Here is an 18780-nt window from a genome sequence, read left to right as displayed (position 1 = left end):
GCAGTTAGGTGCTTCCAGTAGTTTCTTGTGCGTTCTTCCAATTATTTTAAAAACAGTGATGAGTAAGTAAACATATATTTGTCCCATGCCCTCTCCTAACACAAAGGTGGCCTTAGTAGGCCACACATCTGTAATGCACCTCTCTATTTTCACCTAACAACATGTCTTAGAGTCTTTCTCTATTGATGAAAAAGAGCTTCCTCATTGCTTTTTTTCTAAATTCTGCTCTACTGACGGCTCCTTGGATTGGCTCCAACTTGTTACTATTATACACAATGCTGCAATGAAGAGAGCCTTGTACCTACATCATGACATAAATATGTAGGGATAAAATTGGGACAAATTTTCCAAATGGTGCTTTAGCTTTACTAGGCCAAGGGTTAATTATCATTTTACAATATTGTCATGTAACATGTTGTGCTCCCATCAGCAATGCAAGAGGTTTCGCCTTGTCCATAGTCTTGCTACCAGAGTTTACTGTGAACCTGTATCTTTGCCATTCTCAAACATTTCAATCCAACTATTCTGAACAGATGAGGAAAATAAACATGCAAAAGTCCCATATACCAAGATTTTGTCAGGTGAGGTCCTAAGAAGAACCCATAAAATAATGTGTGGGGCCAAGTGCAAAACAAAAGTTATTAACTTATTAAGACTTTCAAGATTATCAGAGTAAAGTATTAAGCCAAGCACAGGGTCCTTCTAATCACGTGGTCTCATGCAACAGTGTAGGTTCTCAAGCCCACGAAAGTTATCCCTGGTCCTAAGCATCTAAAGAAAATAAGAAATCTTTGAATAAATACCTTATTTTACCTTAAAACTTAATTCATATTTTTGTACTGTACTCCATATAGTAATTATATTTTATATTACTTATATCAAGTCAGACTGATTTTTCAGGAAGGTATGTCATAGTTATTGTGTGCCAAAGTCCCCTGGCAGCCACCCCTAGAGTCTTATGGGAGAACTCTAGATGGGATAACCCAGAATTTCCCTACTTCCAGAGAAACTACTTGACACTAGTCATATAAATACAAGGACACCACTTTCCCTGCCTCACATCTGAATAAACACATAACTACAATGATGGGAATCGAAGGCAAGTAGAGAATAGTGCTGGAACAGTCATTGAAAAAAGATCCACAAGTCCACATTGCCCTGATGTTTGCTTTAATTTCTGATAATACAATGTCTTTTAAAGAGCCTGCTCTGCCCCTGTTAAGCAGGAGTGCGGTGCTCTGTACAACGAGGCTCATGATGCTTCTGCATTTTCCGAATGCTTACAGCTATGGTGCTGGGGACTGCCAAGAATCAGTGTTGGTGGGCTGGAGATGAAGCTAGAGGAAATTTCCAGCAAGAACTTGGGATAGTCACTTCTGAAATAATAGAAAGCCAGTGCGCTGGAGGGAAACAAGTTTTGTAATAGGATTTTGGGGGAGAGCAAAGCCAGGCGCTATGTTAAGGGCTTTATTTACATCATCCACAGAGCCCCTTTCTTAGCACTGCTCCACAAACAGCATCTGAAAAGAAGACAGGCACAGAAGAGTGAAGACATCTCTTCAAATACAAGAGGAAAAACAGAACTGAATGTCAAAGTTAATACAAATATAGCCAGTATACTCGTGAATATTGAGGTAAGAGAAAAGAACAATTTGATAGTAAACTAATCCACACTTTCAAGCCATTACTGTATTTATAAATGTTAATCCATACTGTCCTGGGGAAGGCCACCTTTCTCTGCTCTTTCGCCCCCTCTGCTGGTAGTGCTAAGAAGGGGTCCTCAGGTGGAAATACCAGCAAACACCAGAGAGAAGGTGAAGAAAATGCAGACCTCTCAGACTTTAATACGCAGGTGAATTGCCTGGAAATCTTAGTAAAATGCAGATTCCTATTGGGTAAGTCTGGGCTTGGGCCTGAGAGTCTGCCTTTCTAGCAAGCTCCCAGATGATGCTGGTTTTTTTAACCACACTTTGAAGAGCATTGCTTTACACCAACAGTAACCAGCAGCACAAACTGTCTTCCTGAGGTCCCCCAGTTTCTCTTTGGCCTTTAACTGGCTCTACATCCAACACTGGGTCTAATCCACAATTGAACAGTTTAAAAACTGTTCCCTGGGAATGTTTCTTCAGTTGCTTCCATGATTTACTTCTGAACAAGTCATTAGCTTTGTCATGCAGTTGATGGTTTTTGAATACTAGAATCTAGCTAGGAAATGTTGCAATGATTTTGTCATATGGAATCACAGTTTTATCTTACAAGAATCATTTAACCAACACTCTCATTTCACAGATGGTGAAGCTGAGGCACAAGGAGAGTGTGTGACTTGACCATGGTCATACAGTTTGTTAATAGGAGCCACACTAAAATCTAATTACACGGACACACTCTCATGCTGCCCGTCCAGGTCATTTCACATTTTTCTCTTTCTCTAAAGTAACCATCTCACACATGCTAAATCCTCTAGGTCATTTAAGTCCTAAATGGTGGATCACAGAATTCAGGAAGTGTGACAGTATGCACCTCATGTCAAGAGTTCTCTTCACATTCATTCTTTTGTGAATTGGTGTTCAGGTCTCTTATCAACAGAGTTAGTCTTTATATATCCATTCGAAGAAAAAAGAAATACTAGCTTCTTATTATCATTACCTATCTTGGTTGTTTAATCCTCATTTTGCTTTATCCTTTGTGCCTGAATCCAATTTACTACAACAGGATACATTAGGTTTTAATTGATATTTTTAAAAATTCCCCTCCAAAATAATACAAATTAATTCCGTAGAGTGGGGTTGAGAAGATTCTTATTAAGTATGTGTTGAGTGAATGATTTATTATTTGGGTAGGTGATAGAATGAACTGATTATTGCATTCAGATAAATTTATCAAAACTAAACAGCAAAAGGCAGGACTTCTAAGACCCTCAAATGAAGCCCTGCTCAACGTGGGGTTAGCCATAAACTATGTAATTTCAAGGTTTGTTTTTTTTTTTTTTAATCTTCGGCATCAGAATCCACTTTAGATGACTTAAGTGATTTTTATGCCTGACTGAGAGTGGAGGGTGAATTGCCAAACTGCCCTTTCCATTCCCAACAACAACAACAAAAAAAGCAGGAAAGTAAATAAGAAGTTTCCTGGTCTCAGAGGTCCCACCCAATATAAGCACAGAATGCAGATGAGCAAAGTGAGTGGGCGAGTGAAATCGTTTGTAACAAAAACTCATTATTTACAGATGAGAAATTTATATTGTCAGCGTAATATCTGTGAGTCTGAACAACGCTGAGAGTATATAAATGCAGTAGGCTCTGCTGCAGAAGTACAGAGCTCAGGACACAGCACAGCCAAAGTTGCGAAAAGAGGGCTCGCTCTCTCTCCACCTGCTCTGTTCCAATCGCGGTGTCAGAAGGTAAGATGAATAATGAGTGATTGTAAGACTGTAAGTCCTGTTGGGGGTACAGTTGGCTACTCTTAAGGGGGCAGAGCATTATGAGTTAGGTGTTGTTCTATCATCTGATACCTTTTTTGCTAATAATACATGGTGCAGAATGGAGGTAAAAAAGTGACATAAAAATGCATGTACTATATTTACTTCAACGTAGTGAAGCTGAAAAGTGAATTGGATAAATAATTCAATGCAAAGATACAAAAGAGAAAGAAAAACCAAGATTCAAATCAATGCCCTTGTTATAAGATTTAACTGTTAGGAGAACTGCATTTTTAAGATAAGTGATAACATTTTGAAAAATAAATATTTTCCTTGGGTTTGATAAATGTGTATACTACGTTGAACAGAAGGCGCCTTTTAAATTCAGCAGAAATGTGTCCATTAGGGAAGCTATAACAGCAATTGCTCCTCATCAATGAAAACTTATGGTTTTCTAAAAGAGCAGAATCAACATCATCTTTCAAATATTCAAATTTTTATAAGCCTATCAAAAAAAGAAATCAAAGTCCATGAAATCAACTCTTTGTAAATGAGACATAGCATATCTGGTGCAGAAAAAAAGTCTAGTCATTTATTGGGGAGACTTTGGATGGAACTGAGTAAAAACAGATTAATAATTCGTTACTATGTATTAAAGACCAATAATAATAAATAATGTATCTAAAACGTCCACATTCTGAATGAAATTTTAGTAAATCTCTTTAGAAAAAAAAACAAACAGATATTCTAAAGTACCTGTTTAAGTTCTTAAGGGCAAAGAACAATTTTACAAAGACCTACAATGGAGAAAATGATTAAGTGGTGTGTTTTTGCCCCACATACGAGGGACCCATAAGAGGAAATGAGCCAACCGATTTGAAAAGTCTTTATCTGGCCTACAACACCAATATATTTGGGGATGTAATATAATGTCACCTTGCCAAGGTCTAAGGTTTATCTTCCTAAAAGACTTTCCACACAGAGAATAGTATTGTTACCACACTTTCCTTTAAATTTGAGTAGAGATGTGTGGTTCTTTAAAAACTTCTGATTCTCTCCCTAGACTCCCGAAAGAGGGCGGTGGGGGGATGGGGTTGGGGGGGGGGGTGCTGTGATTAAAATTCTTCTCTTATTAAGTAGGAGCTTGATCTAAAATAACATAAATATTTGCTTTCTCAGGAGTAGTATTCAAACAATCTTATTCTTAAAATGTTCACAATTCTGTAGGCTTCCACTCAGTGAATAAATGCAATTTTAAATATTAGTTCCTTTTTCAGTAGAAGTCATCTTACTGCCTGTAAAGGACTTCAAATGTTCCCTTCTATATAGTTGCTTCTCTTTCAGTGAGTCCCCACAGCACAGAATCCCACCTGTTCTAAATCTGCCCCTGTAGAACACTAGAAAATACTGTAAAATCTTTGGCAACTTTGCATAGAATGAATTATTTAGGACTCATCTGACTTGATAACAGCAAGATAACCCTAAAAAGAAATGCTTGCTTTTATTTTTTAAAATTCCGCAAAGAATGAATTTACAACTGAGAATTATGATCAGTAGACCCTACCTGTGTACGTAACAAAGTTTCCAAAGTTTGCTGAGAGATAAGCTGAAGCAGAGTAAAATGCCAAGTTAGTAACTTAATACTGATGAACGAACAAGGGTGAATATGTAATTTCTACTGTGTTGCTTTGTCTAACTGGCCACTTAATCTACAAAGACAATATTTCAAAGGAAAAATACCCCTGCAGGTACTAAGGTCTCCAGGTTTTAGTGCCAAAGACAGATAGTAAATATGGCAAGGATATTCAAGAAAAGATTGATAGTTTAAAATAATATTTATAAAATCCTTATTTCAAACCAAATGCCATTTGCTAAAAATACTCATTCAAATTATTTATGGATAAGTATAATCAAGCTTGGATTGAAATCCCCACTTCTCAAAGTGAACATGGTCAGTCCTGAAAGTAGCAGAGAGAAGTCCATGACAAATACTGGACTCGAAGCTTCCATTCAGTGAATAGTGGGGCTTGCCCTATGGGGACATGCAGCCCCACATTCATATCGATCCCCACCCCATCCACACTGCATCATCATGTCCTTGGCATCCAATGGCTTCCCAGGGCATCTGCTTGAGATACGAAGACAAGCAACCAGGTGTATCCTACAACCAGGCCTACGGTGTCAGTAGCAATGAATGACATGTCCTGGACTAAGTCCAATTATAAAACAACCTGGGGACTTCCAAGACTTCAGAAGCAAGCATTAATTTTCTTTATGACAGTGATCTCTTAGTTTCTTGGTTGTGATTGTTCAAGTTGCCAGAAGCATTAGTTCTTGTTGCAAATTGCTTGTCTTTAAAATGATTTTTTCCCTTTAATTTAGAACAGGTCAAAGCACCCTAAAATACCTCAAATCTGTTGGCCGCTTTATAATTACAAAGTCTAGACCAAGTTACACTATTTAAAATATAAATGAATAATACATCTGAACCGACAGCTGGTATGCCAAGTTGTAGCCTGAGGCTGCTTTAAGATGGTTGAAATGCAGTATAATGTAAATGCTTGGAAGTGGAGGACTATTAATTGAAAGCCAGACTCATAGTGAAGGGGGTGGCATTATGGATAAGGTGCCATTCAGGCTAACCATATGTAGCATATCATCTACAGGAGATATTTTAAATGTTTATCATGGACATTTTTAATTTCAAGTCTGGAAATGAGCCTTCTCATCATTAACCCAAGTGTCCCTACACTAATGAAAAAGCTTAGTTGGTGGTACATATCTGTTTTGTGGTTTTTTTTTTTAATTGGGTGGAACATATCTTTTGTATCCTTTTTTGTCACCAAGCAAAATCTGGGGAAAAATATAATTTACTATTTGAAATTACTCTGGAAATACTATCAGAGTAAAATTGATAACTAGCTTATTCTTTCTATTTGTAATATATTTACCTCGTCAAAATCAAACTAATTTAATCTGACAGGTTTAAATATGGTTGCTGGTCTTCCCCCCACCCCCACCCCGCAATGCTGGCCCCTGACTCTGTGTTCCCACAGGCAGCAAAAATGAAAAGCATTTACTTTGTGGCTGGATTGTTTGTAATGCTGGTACAAGGCAGCTGGCAACGTTCTCTTCAAGACACAGAGGAGAAGTCCAGGTATTAAATCCCTAGACGTGAACTAACAAAACATTATGGTTAGCATATAGCCTGTAAAAACTATGGCTGGTGAACAGGTCTCGGTAAAATACTCTGTGAGTGTTCCAAATGTTCAAGGTATTATTGTGATAAAGACATTTCTGCAGGCGAGATCAGAGTATGTGCTATTTCATAAGTGAAGGGGTGAGCAATGTTGCAAATTCATTACACAGGAAATTATAGCTCTTTGATATCTTCAGCGGATCTTATCTATCCATTCATTACACACCGTAGTGGAGATTATTTTAATTATTCATACCAACTTTGTCTCTCTTTTACTCCTTTGAAAAAATAGTGGTTAGTTGCTTTTTGTGAAAGTCATGTGTTCGTGATAGAAAATATTTTTAAAACATGCAAAATTTCTTTCAAGTACTTAAGCTTCCCTATTCAGAGAAAACCATTCATAATTCTAAAATTTGGTGTATTACCTTCCTGTATTTAATATGCGCTGGGATACAAGTATATCCCAGATACTATGTTTTATCTCTTTCATTATGTTTTTGGTTTTTTTCTTATATCATTAAAAATATCTATTAAACGTCTGACCTTTAATATCTACACACTATTTCATCTCATAAATGTACAATATTTATTTAGCTATTCTTCCTTTATTGAACACTTAGGAATTCTTCAGATTTTCCCAAAAGAATGCTGCAGATAACATTTTTTCCCCTACATTTCTTCATTATTTTCTGAGGATAGATTTCTATTATTAGAATAACTATGTCAAAGGGTTTGAATGAGTCTAAATTTTTATATTATCTTGCCAGCTTGCTTTCCAGAGAAGTCACACACATACACAGTCCCATCAGCAGTATAGAAATACTTCTCCCACACTATCCTCCCCAGTATTTAATCTTTGCGAATTTGACAGGTAAAAATAGTATCTCATTTCTATTTCTGAGTATTAATTACATGGACTATTTCCCCATATTTGCCATGCCAACCAACTGTTGATTCCTGGCATGCTCATTATCTACTATAGTTACAAATTACCAAGTGCACTTTTTCTTGTCTTTTTTTGAGTGTTTAATTGTCTTTCTTCCACCATTAGCTACCATTTAACCATGTAACTGAGCGGCTGTTTTACATTAACATATGCAAAAATACAGTAGGAACATAAATCAGCTGCCTAACAAATGAGATGGAATTTTGTACTCTTTTAAAATGTTGATGTCATTGATCTCTTCTGTCACTATTAGCATAATCATGAGTAGATGCGTTAAATGAAAAAAAAAGATTTATTTAATCTCATTTCCACAAAAAAGAAGCCAGTTGAAAAATCTACTACTAGAATCCAGAATCAGAGTGTATTCTGTTCCAGTAGAACTATGGAAGTCCCGTGGCCAGCTAAGGTGTCTCTGAACCACCCACTGAAATACACCAAGCACCTTTCTTCCAGCTTCATATAGAGCAGTATTTTGTAGAGAAGATGTCGTTCAAAGTGATTCTGCTCTTGAGGAGCGATTTACTTGTACCAATTACCGCTCTTCACAGATCATTCTCAGCTCCTCAGACAGAGCCGCTCAATGATCTGGATCAGATGAATGAAGACAAGCGTCATTCTCAGGGTACATTCACCAGTGACTACAGCAAGTATCTGGACTCCAGGCGTGCCCAGGATTTCGTGCAGTGGTTGATGAACACCAAGAGGAACAAGTAAGGGTCCGAACCTGGTCCAAAAGTTGCACACAGATGTATTACCTAACTATGTCTAAAATTTCTCCTGACTTTTTTTTTATCATGCTCATCAAATAGTGCCCATAAACTCTTCAAATTTTGATGATTTTCAAGGTTGGTGATGCAATCCTTTGTATTATTCCTCTGAATGTCCCACCCCCTCACTCTAATCCCCTTACCTATCCTCCAATGGGACATGGACTTTAAATTATATTCCCAACTGCAGACTTAGCAATATTTACTGCCTTGGCCCATTTCTCTTTAAAATTGGAAGTTGACTTTGGTGAACCTGCAAGGTGAAGAATCGAATTTCTGACCAAAAGAGAGAGCAAATTCAACATTCCCTTGTAGGGTTCAAAGTCATGACTGTGATCACGTTCAAAGTCTCCTCTAGCCAAGTTACTCATGGTAAGGAATGGAAACAGATGCAGTCTTTTTCTTGTAGAATACAATCCAAGATACACATTTAAAATTACAGCCTAGCTGCACAGCATAAAGAGAGAAGAAGGCAAATAAGAACACAAGCCTATCGTAAGGCATACATTTTAATGTTGGATTTTCTTTGACAGTGTTGGGTTTTTTGCTACATCTAGGCTACTGGAGGAAATCATCCGCAAGGGTTTCACAGGGATGGTGGAATTTCACAATTTCTTTGGAGGGTGGCCCACAAGGGGAAGGGAGTTATGCATACAAAGTAGCTGAAGGAATCTAAAAATCAGGAAAAGGGCATAGATTTGTCTGGATAGAAGAGAGAAGGGAGAGAGGAAGAGAGAGCAAGAGAGTGAACAGGAGCCAGCAGGAGAAACAGGAGCCCCAGAGCACTTGACCTGAAGTTCCTAAAGTGGAAGTTTAGAGCTGCAGGAAAGCTGGTGGGCACGGCCAGAGAAGACAGTGGGAGAAGTCTCTGCCAGGGACTACAGATGAGGCCATCACAAATTTGGAGAAAAAAAAAAGGAAAACAACTGTCCTCCTTTCTAGAAAGGAGATGCCGCAATGTGATAAACTAACGATTTTTCTCCTCTGGTGGTTTCTGTTGTGTGTTTAAGATCAACCTTGTGGGGTAATATGTGATCAACCTCCGGGAGAAACTGAGGGCGGCTAGTCACCCCCCCTCCACAGAGCACTCTGCATACACTTGAGGGTGAAATGAAGTGCTCTTCCTAGCTTTCCTCCTTGCCTTCCCATCGCACATTCCCTTTGATCCATTACCACGTGGTCCTTCTGAAGCTATTTTGAGATGGTCTTTGGCTTTCCCTGGGATCATTAATCGACTCCGACCCCGTGCCGACTAATCACACACAGCTACCTTGTTTGCAAGTAGCAGAGCACAGCGCAGAGCCCACATATACTGGGACTGGAGTAAATGCAGCTTTGATAATCGATGGCACAGACAAGCAGGGCAGGCGAAAACGGATGTGCTGGGTCAAGGGGGGTGCAGGCCGCTGCACCTGTTGTTAGCCTGAGCCCATCAACCTTCGCTCCAGGTAATTAATGTAGAGTCAGAATGATCCCCTGGGCACCCTCATCTCCCAAATCTCCCTAAGCCCCTTCTACATAGGATCCCGAACCCAAAGCTGCACTGCTTAAAGGTGAGAACCATATTGCTAAAGAGACAGATCTTCAACTTAACTTTCACATTTCTTTCAGGAATAACATTGCCAAACGTCATGATGAATTTGAGAGACATGCTGAAGGGACCTTTACCAGTGATGTAAGTTCTTATTTGGAAGGCCAAGCTGCCAAGGAATTCATTGCTTGGCTGGTGAAAGGCCGGGGAAGGCGAGAGTAAGTCTGTACATTCTTATTTAACATTTTTTTTTTTTTTGCATGATGCTGAAAACTTAGACTACAGTTATCTATATATGGATCTGGATTACAGAAGCAATTAGTATAGTCTCACATAGTGAGGAAATAACTCGAGTTGGTGGGAGACCGTCTACAAAAAGTCTAGTCTGTTTTATTTCTGATAGCATGTATTAATAACGTTTATCGTTAATAATCATCCCCTATTATAGTTGTGTTATAATTAGGGTATTCATTTGTCAATCCAGGACACTCTGAATAACAAAAAGAATGCTTTTGATAACTGTACCAGGACAACAGGTTTAAGGGAGAACTGTCTCTGGAAAACTAGAGATAAGGAGAAAGAAGACATAGAGATAAGGAGAAAAGACATAGGGAAAGACGGATGGTAAATATTTACACGTGGGATCACAAACATGTGTGTGTCAGGCCTCAGGTTAAAAAGTGATGAAGACAGAAAGGAACAAAACTCAATATGTGTAATGAAATGCCACTCAAAGTAGAGATAGGTGGAAACACCCAGAGATTTAACGATATGCCCATTTCTTAATAGGGCTGTCACAGAGACAACCACTAAATTGCCAAAGTTGAAAATGAAGCTAAAGCCTTTTGGGACTTTCTTGGAACTTACCACAACCAAACAGATTCCTGAACCATCTCATTTTCTCCTGATCATTTTGATTGACATTTGAAATATGAAAGGCAGGAAATTCATGTTCAACTCTGGGGCTTTTTTTAGTGAGATGTAAAACAAGCTCACTGAGAACTTCAAGAGATCTTAAGACAAAAGGAAACGAGGGTTGTCACTGGCTTTTAAAACGTGAATGATCAAACTGATGAAACTAATGGTAAAAAAAAGTCACTTCCACTTGAGGATATTTTATAGTGTTTTAACGTAATGCCAAACATTCTGCTATGCTAAACCATTCAAAAAGAAAATGTTACATAGACCGAGTTTTAATCCCTTCATGTTGCACTTTGCAAGGCTGTTCTAAATGATCACGAGTTCTACGAGACATAATACACTTTTCTAAGTTATAGACAAATTAAGTCTCAGTAATAACATCTGTGCTGCCAATACACTAGAATCTTCGAAGTAGCCTGGAATATTGAAAAGGGCACAGAGCTACACTGGTTTGGTTTCAGATCCCAGCTCTGCTCTTTCCTACCTGCCTCATTCCTTGGCCCACATGCAGGTTTCTCTGGGCTTTTCCTACTAGACCTCAGGACATAGCAACTCTTCTCTCGGTGAGCCTCACACAGGGATAGGCAATCAGTAAGGACTTACTTAAAGCATTTAACCAAGTACTCTTTTGACCCTTTTTAATCAGTTTCCCAGAAGAAGTTGCCATTGTTGAAGAATTGCGTCGCAGACACGCCGACGGTTCTTTCTCTGATGAGATGAACACAGTTCTTGATACTCTTGCCACCCGGGACTTTATAAACTGGCTGCTTCAGACCAAAATTACTGACAGGTGACTGTATTTTAGTTCATTCTGAAAATCAGCAAAACCTCCATAGATATTATCATACAGGCTACCAGTTGTTCCCTCTGTGGGGGAGAGGGTCTTTATTGAGTCTCTTGGTACCTAATTGAACCATTTAAGAAAACATTCTTGTATTCATTTTTGATCATTAGAGTTTTCTCCATTCACCCACTTATTCCAAATACATTTCCTGAGTGTCATCAAGGAATAGGGCATTAGGAACACAGATATAAATGAAACAAGGACATGTTAAGTCATTCGCATATTACTATCATGTTAAAAATTGCAAGATATGTTGACATTTTAGCACAAAGTAAAATGCCAGTATACGTGGTATTAGATATTGAATGTAATAAGCATAAAGTAAAAACACCAAAACCTAACCACTTATCTTGATAGGTTATAATTGCTTTTTATAATTACCCATAAATATATTTCTTGATAGGGGAGCTTTAGCGTAAGTCCTCTCTGAATGCAAATGTTTGAAGAGTTCAAAAGACTAAGGGGTTTATAAGATAAAAATATTGATGAACAACTTTTTTCAAAGTAAATCCCTGAAATATTTCCCAGACAAATTAGTTACATCGTCTCGGTATTATAGCTATATTAAATCACTGTCCTTTTTTTTTAATCTCTAGGAAGTAAGTATGTCACTCTTCAAGATCACCTTCACATCACCTGCGAGCCATGGGGGATATTTGAAATTTTAAGTTCTGTAAATTTAAGAGGTGTATTCCGAAACTATATTGCTTTGCATGCTAATAAATAAATTTTCTTTTGATGTTGTGTAGCCAAAGATTGTAAATGGAATAAACTACTGTCAAAATATTGCTAAAATACCAGCTTTAAAACATGAAATTACAGAATTCTCTCATTTTCTTATTTTGGATGAAGTACCCTAACCTGCTTACATTTAGCAATGAAATTATTTTTCTGTGATATAATTTGTACATAGAAATTATTTCAATCACAACATATTTGCATTGTAATGGTAGGGTAAGGGAGGACAAGTAGCCACAGTGGTAAAACTGGAAAGAGACATTCCTTCTTGAAACGTTTGTCATAAACGTGCTCTGCTTTCAATATATTAAAGGTAGATAAATAAAATTTTCAAGCTTCTCTACCATTGTCTGTTTTTTCTCTTCTTCGCGGCCCCACTCCTTCCAAATACCCCTTCTTCCTAAGCTCACAGCCCATGAAGCAAATCTGGTGCCCAGACGTGGCTTCAATGATTTGAATGGCTGCGCAGCACTTTAACATTTTGAGCCAACATTGAAAAACCAATGTATTTTATATAAACATACTGATTTATGGCTTATCTTCTTAAAATATAGTATCAGGCAATATTAGATCTACAAGACAAATCTCTTCTAGAGCTAAGTACCAGCTGCCTCCTTGTGAAGAGTCACATGCTCTTAGTCAATTAAAAAAAAAAAAAACAAAAAACAGCTCTTAGTTTTGCTGATCTTTTCTGCTGTTTTTCTGGCCTCTATTTAATTTATTTCCACTCTGATCTTTGTTATTTCCATCCTTCTGCCAACTTTGGGCTTAATTTGTACTTGTTTTCCTAAATCTTGAGATATAAAGTTAGGTCATTTATTTGAGATCTTTTAATTTTTTTCAATATATACATTTATCACTTTATCCTTCCCTCTAAGCACTGCTTTTGCAGCATCCCATGCATTTTGGTGTACTGTGTTTCCATTTTCATTTGTTTCATGATTTTTTTAATTTCCTTTTTGATTTTTTTTTTGACATATTGTTGTTCAGGAATGTGTGGCTTAGTTTCCACCTGCTTGTAAATTTTTTCAGCTCTACTCTTTTTCTTGATTTCTAGTTTCATGCCAGAAAGGATAGGTGATAGTTGATTTGAAATCATATCAAGATTTGCTTTGTGGCCTATCATATGACCCATTCTGGAAAATGTTCCACATGAAGTTGAGAAGAATGTGTATTCCGCTGCTGTTGGATGGGCTGATCTAGAAGTGTCTTAGGTCAATTTAGTCTGATGTATGGTTCAAGTTCAACATTTGCTAGTTGATTATCTGTCTGGATAATCTCTCCATTGTTGAAACTTGAATATTGTGTCCTCTACTATGATTATATTGTTGGCTATTTCTGCCTTTAGATATGTTAGTATTTGCTTAATATATTTAGGTGCTGCTAAATATGGTGTGGGTAGATTTATGACTGCTATATCTTTTTAATGAATTGACCCCTTCCCATTATATAATGACCTTTTTTCTCTCTTGTTACCCCCTTGTCTTAAAGTCTATTTTTTTCTGATGCAAATATAACTACCCTACTTTTTTTTGGATGCCACTTGCATGGAATAATTTTTTCCATCCTTTCAGTTTGAGCCTCTGTGTGTCCTTAAAGCTGAACTGAGTCTCTTATAGGCAGTATGTAGTTAGGTCTTGGAGGTTTTTATCCATTAACTACTCCATGTCTTTTGATTGGTGAATTCAATCACTTACATTTAGAGTAATTATCAATATGTAGAAAATTACTAATGCCATATTATTCATTGTTTTCTGGCTATTTTGTAGTTCAATTATTTTTTCCCTCTGTTTCTGCTTCTCTTTGTTAATTGGTGATTTTTCATGTTTTTTTTTTCTGTTAAACAAAGAATGGCTTTCTTAGTATAAAAACATACATACACAAACTATAAAGTGCTAAGAAACTTAAATATTTAAGTCATAGCAAGGAGGTGGCAACTCAACATCTGGGGGCTACCGAAGGCTTAAAGGAGGCTGCAACAGATTGCACTTCCACAGTGAAGAGAGCATTTTTGAAGGGGAGGAGGGGCCAGATATAACAGTTTTTCAAGTTCCTCTTCTCATCAAAACTCGTGGGAGGCACTCTATTCACAAGGAAGTGTGCAGTATCATATTCTTCAGGCAGGTCAAGACTCTCAAAATCTAGAGTATTTGAGGGAATGAAGTTTTCAATTTCTGGATTGGTGTCATCCAAGGCAAGAAGAGCTTTTTGCTTTGTTATCTGTTTCATCAAGAAGGCTGTCTTTTCTGTTTGAGAGGTCCATTAGTCTCTACTGACTTTTCTGTTATGTTAATAGTTCTTGAAGCCTTTCTGGCAGCTTTAGATAAGACTTGTGGAGCACCAAACATTTTGCTAACATTTGGCATTGAAACCTGAATCTCCCCCTCTAAAGCTTTGGCTGAAGCCCAGACTCCAGCCCATTCTTGGTAGCTGCAAGGGACCTGGATCACCATTTTCCTTAACAACAACAACAAAAAATCAGTCACCATTCTGGATTAGGTAAGGTCCTGTCTCTTTTTCTACTCTGATTCCCCTTTCTTTATCTTTTGTGAATTTAAGTTTTTGCTTTATGGTTGCCATAAGGCTTACATAAAAACATCTCATAGATAAAAACAGTCCATTTTAACTTGATAGTGATCTAACTTCAATTGCATACAAAAGCTCTACCCTTTTACTCCTCCTTTTTTGTATCTTTGATATCACAAAGATATCTCTTTTACCTCTTTTTATGTTTTGTATTTGTTAACAAATTGTAGTAGCTATTTTTCTGTAGATGCTTTCTATTGCACTTTTCATTTTATTCAATGAATTCTTCAGCTCTAGAATTTCTGTTTTGTCCTTTTTATGATTTCTATCTCTTTGCTAAACTCATTTTGTTCATATATTGTTTTCCTGATTTTGTTGAATTGTCTTTTCACGTTTTCTTGTAACTCATTGAGTTACCTCAAAACGGCAGTTTAGAATTATTTGTCAGCTAGATTGCAAAATTCAGTGTCTCTGAGGTCAGCAATTTGAGGTTTATTATCTTTTGGTGATGATATGTGTACTTGATTCTTCATGCTTTTAGAGTTTTGCATTACCACTTTCATATTCGAGGTAGTAGACACACTCTCAAATTTTTACTAGCTGCCTTCAGGTGGGATATTAGTCCTATTATATGAGGGGCTACTCTGACCTTCTGTGGGTACACCACTCCACAGCTCTCACTTCTTGTGGAAGAATTCTTAAGCTTTTGTGTCTTCTCTGATTCTTATGATTCACCAGGCTGGCTACTGGAAACCTAGTTTTTGTTTTCCAAAACATAATGTTACGGCTCAAGTTTGTGATTTCTCCCTTGCTCACAGATCCTGATCTGATTTTCTGAGTGCACTCCACTTACCAGAACTGGCTCTCTGACACACTGCACTAGGGTGCACATACCAGAGACCAGGCATAGAGCTGAAGGAGGTGTGGGCTTAGCACTTGGGGCACTGAGAGTGCCCGCAGGCCTGATGGGATGTCTACCATGTTTTCTTGTCTGCAAATTGTTGCCTTTACCACTCCAGAACCAATGTACCCAGGGATGACTTAAAAGGCTCCATTTAGAACTGAAATTTGGCTTAGAAACTGTATTCTCATTATATCAGTCAAAAGCTTGAGCACATCTCTGTATGTTCCAGTTAAGTGGCAGCCTTCAGAGCCATGGGATGTTCTCATACAAAGCAAGAGAGATAGCTAAGAAAATTGGTATGCACTCTGGAAAACTGTGTGGAGGTTCCTCAAAGAGTTAAAAATAGAGCTATCCTACGAGCCAGCAATTGCACTGCTGGGGATTTACCCCAAAGATACAGATGCAGTGAAACGCCGGGACACCTGCACCCCAATGTTTATAGCAGCAATGTCCATGGTGGCCAAACTGTGGAAGGAGACTTGGTGTCCATCGAAAGATGAATGGATGAAGAAGATGTGGTCTATGTATACAATGGAATATTATTCAGCCATCAGAAACGACAAATATCCACCATTTGCTTCCATATGTTTTTTTTATAATGTAAAACTATTTTTCATATAAGAAAATCTTTATTTTGCTTTCAAGTGATTTCTTCAAACTTTCAGACACAAAGTGGAGAGTATTATGCTGAGTAAAGTAAATCGGTCAGAGAAGGACAATCATTATATATGGTTTCACTCACATGAGGAATATAAAAAATAGTGAAAGGGATTAAAGGGGAAATGAGAGAAAATGAGTGGGAAATATCAGAGAGGATGACAGAACATGAGAGACTCCTAACTCTGGGAAACGAACAAGGGGTGGTAGAAGGGGAGGTGGGCGGGGGGACGGGGTGACTGGGTGATGGGCACTGAGGGGGGCACTTGACGGGATGAGCATTGGGTGTTACACTATATGTTGGCAAATCGAACTCCAATAAAAATATATACAAAAAAAAAAAAAAACAAGAAAATTGGCATGTGGTTGAGGCTGAGATGAATGGAAAAGGGGAGGATAAGACAGAAAATGTAAGTCAAGCTCAAAGGAACGCCAAAAGTCAAAAGCAGAGAAAATCAATCTTTCCTTAAGTTCAAGAGGCAAACTAAGGGATACCAATGGAAAATAAAGCCAAGGAAAGAGTCATGTATGTGTAGAAATGTTTATTAGTTATGTATATGTTTAACTGTATCCAATCCAAACTCAATCACAGAGAGGTAGCTACATAGGTGTTTATATTTTGTACAAAACAAGAAGTCCAGAGGCAGGGAGTCCAAAGGTAAACATGTCAGTAACAGCACATGGTCTTTATCCTCCTGCTTTGCCATCATTAACAAATGATCACCTTAAGATTGGTCACAAGATTGAAAGATGACTGGTCCATCTTCCAGTTTCCTGTTCGTCTTCCAGGGAAGATGAAGAAGAAAAAAAGAAAGGGATGGGTAGGAGGAGAAGAGGAAGAGGAGGAAGAAAACAAGAATAAGACATGTAGGAAATGAGAATTAACAATCAGAAATAGAATGCACTAATTTTGAAAAAGTAAAACATCCTCAGAAATCCCCAGCTTTCCAATCGTGGCTTGCTGGCCAGATATGTGTCCCATGACCACATCCTGGCTAGAAGGGAGGCTAGGAAATGTTGACTCTCTGGATTATACAAAATCAGAATTAAATTGACTAGGAAAAGGGAAAAAGTAAATGTTATATAAGGAATTAAAATCAAAAGATACATTACCGAAGTGGTGTTTAGATGTCCACGCCTTATTTTAGGGTTACCTTTGTAGTTTGGGGTTTTGTTGGCCTAACTTAAGTCCAAGCAGGTCTACAGAAACCTAAACTCCCTCTGAATTCAATGTGATAAAAATAAAACACCCAACAAAGAAATTATTGGAGAATATTCATATAAAATTCATATAAACATTTTATATCTTTAATTATGAAACTAAGATAAATAATGGGAAGCAAAGAGTGATTCATTCATGTTGAATGAATCAAGCAGATATAAAAGAAGTAGAGTTGTGCTCTTATGATCAGAAGATAAAACTCAAGCATAAAAATAGTAAAGAAGGACACTTTAGAATTCTAAGTGTTATGAATCGTAATGAAGATCCATAACAGCTATTAATATTTATGCACCCAATGGCACATCAACCACTTCCACAGAGCAGAAACTACATGAGATTAAAGAAGCAATAGTCATAAATACACTAATAATTGGAAATCTTAACCCTCCTCTCTTAACCCAAGATAAAGCCAACGAGGTAAAATTTAGGCTACATAAGACCTAAACAACATAATCAATAAGATAGATATTATATATCTAAACTGACTTATGAATTCTATGAAAAAGGATACGTTTTCCAAAATGGGATAGAAATTTCACAAAAATTGAGCACATAGTAGGCAATTTGTACAAATGGCCAGTACATCAGTATTTGTACAAATATTGTTCTCTGGCCACAATGCAACAAAACTAGAAACAAATTTAAAAATTGTTTTTAAAAGCTTTTTTTAACACTGGATGTTAAAATACATAATGTTAAGCAATTCTTAGGTCAAAGGGAAATCACAGTACAAAACTGTCAGAGTTTATAGATACTAAGAACAACAATAATGTTACACATCAGAATCAAAAGAACATTGTTAAACACAGCTGCAAGGGAAATTCTTACTATTAAGTATTTATAATTGCAAAAAAAATGCATTGAAGATAGATTAAATATGTCACTAAAAAGCTAGAAAAAGACTCAGAGAGGAAAAAAGGTAAAGGAAAGAAATTAATAAAGGAAAAAGCAAAAATAAGGAGATAGAAAACAAATAATAGAGCTAATGATAAAATAAAAATACTGGTTCTTTGGAGGAAAAATTAGGAAAATTGACAAATGAATGAAAAACTTGTTTTTTAAAAAAGAGAAAATAGGGCAGCCCAGGTGGCTCAGCGGTTTAGTGCC

General features: G+C 37.3%; 1 protein-coding gene across 2 annotated transcripts; it reads left to right on the top strand.

Moving 5' to 3' along the window:
• Positions 1–3226: 3226 nt before the first annotated feature.
• On the top strand, positions 3227–12707 carry GCG (glucagon). Of its 2 annotated transcripts, XM_072751491.1 has the most exons (6): positions 3227–3400; positions 6475–6575; positions 8112–8273; positions 9942–10079; positions 11429–11572; positions 12223–12707. In XM_072751491.1, the coding sequence occupies exons 2-6, from the start codon at positions 6484–6486 to the stop codon at positions 12227–12229; spliced, it is 543 nt and encodes a 180-aa protein (XP_072607592.1). In that variant the 5' UTR covers positions 3227–3400; positions 6475–6483; the 3' UTR covers positions 12230–12707. The 2 variants fall into 2 exon arrangements, with proteins under 2 accessions (XP_072607592.1, XP_025850049.1); XM_025994264.2 differs by lacking the exon at positions 12223–12707 and having other exon boundaries at positions 3336–3400; positions 11429–11576.
• The last annotated feature ends 6073 nt before the right edge of the window (positions 12708–18780 follow it).

This window comes from Vulpes vulpes, chromosome 3 (genome assembly GCF_048418805.1).
Source record: "Vulpes vulpes isolate BD-2025 chromosome 3, VulVul3, whole genome shotgun sequence".
Lineage (NCBI taxonomy): Eukaryota > Metazoa > Chordata > Mammalia > Carnivora > Canidae > Vulpes > Vulpes vulpes.
The sequence above is the reverse complement of the archived record's forward strand: the minus strand, read 5'-3'. Positions and strand labels throughout refer to the sequence as shown.

Coding starts and splice junctions, on each gene's coding strand:
- GCG (XM_072751491.1), top strand. CDS start 6,484: ATGAAAAGCATTTACTTTGTGGCTGGATTGTTTGTAATGCTGGTACAA. Junction 8,274..9,941: donor ATGAACACCAAGAGGAACAA/GTAAGGGTCCGA, acceptor CATTTCTTTCAG/GAATAACATTGCCAAACGTC. Junction 10,080..11,428: donor AAAGGCCGGGGAAGGCGAGA/GTAAGTCTGTAC, acceptor CTTTTTAATCAG/TTTCCCAGAAGAAGTTGCCA.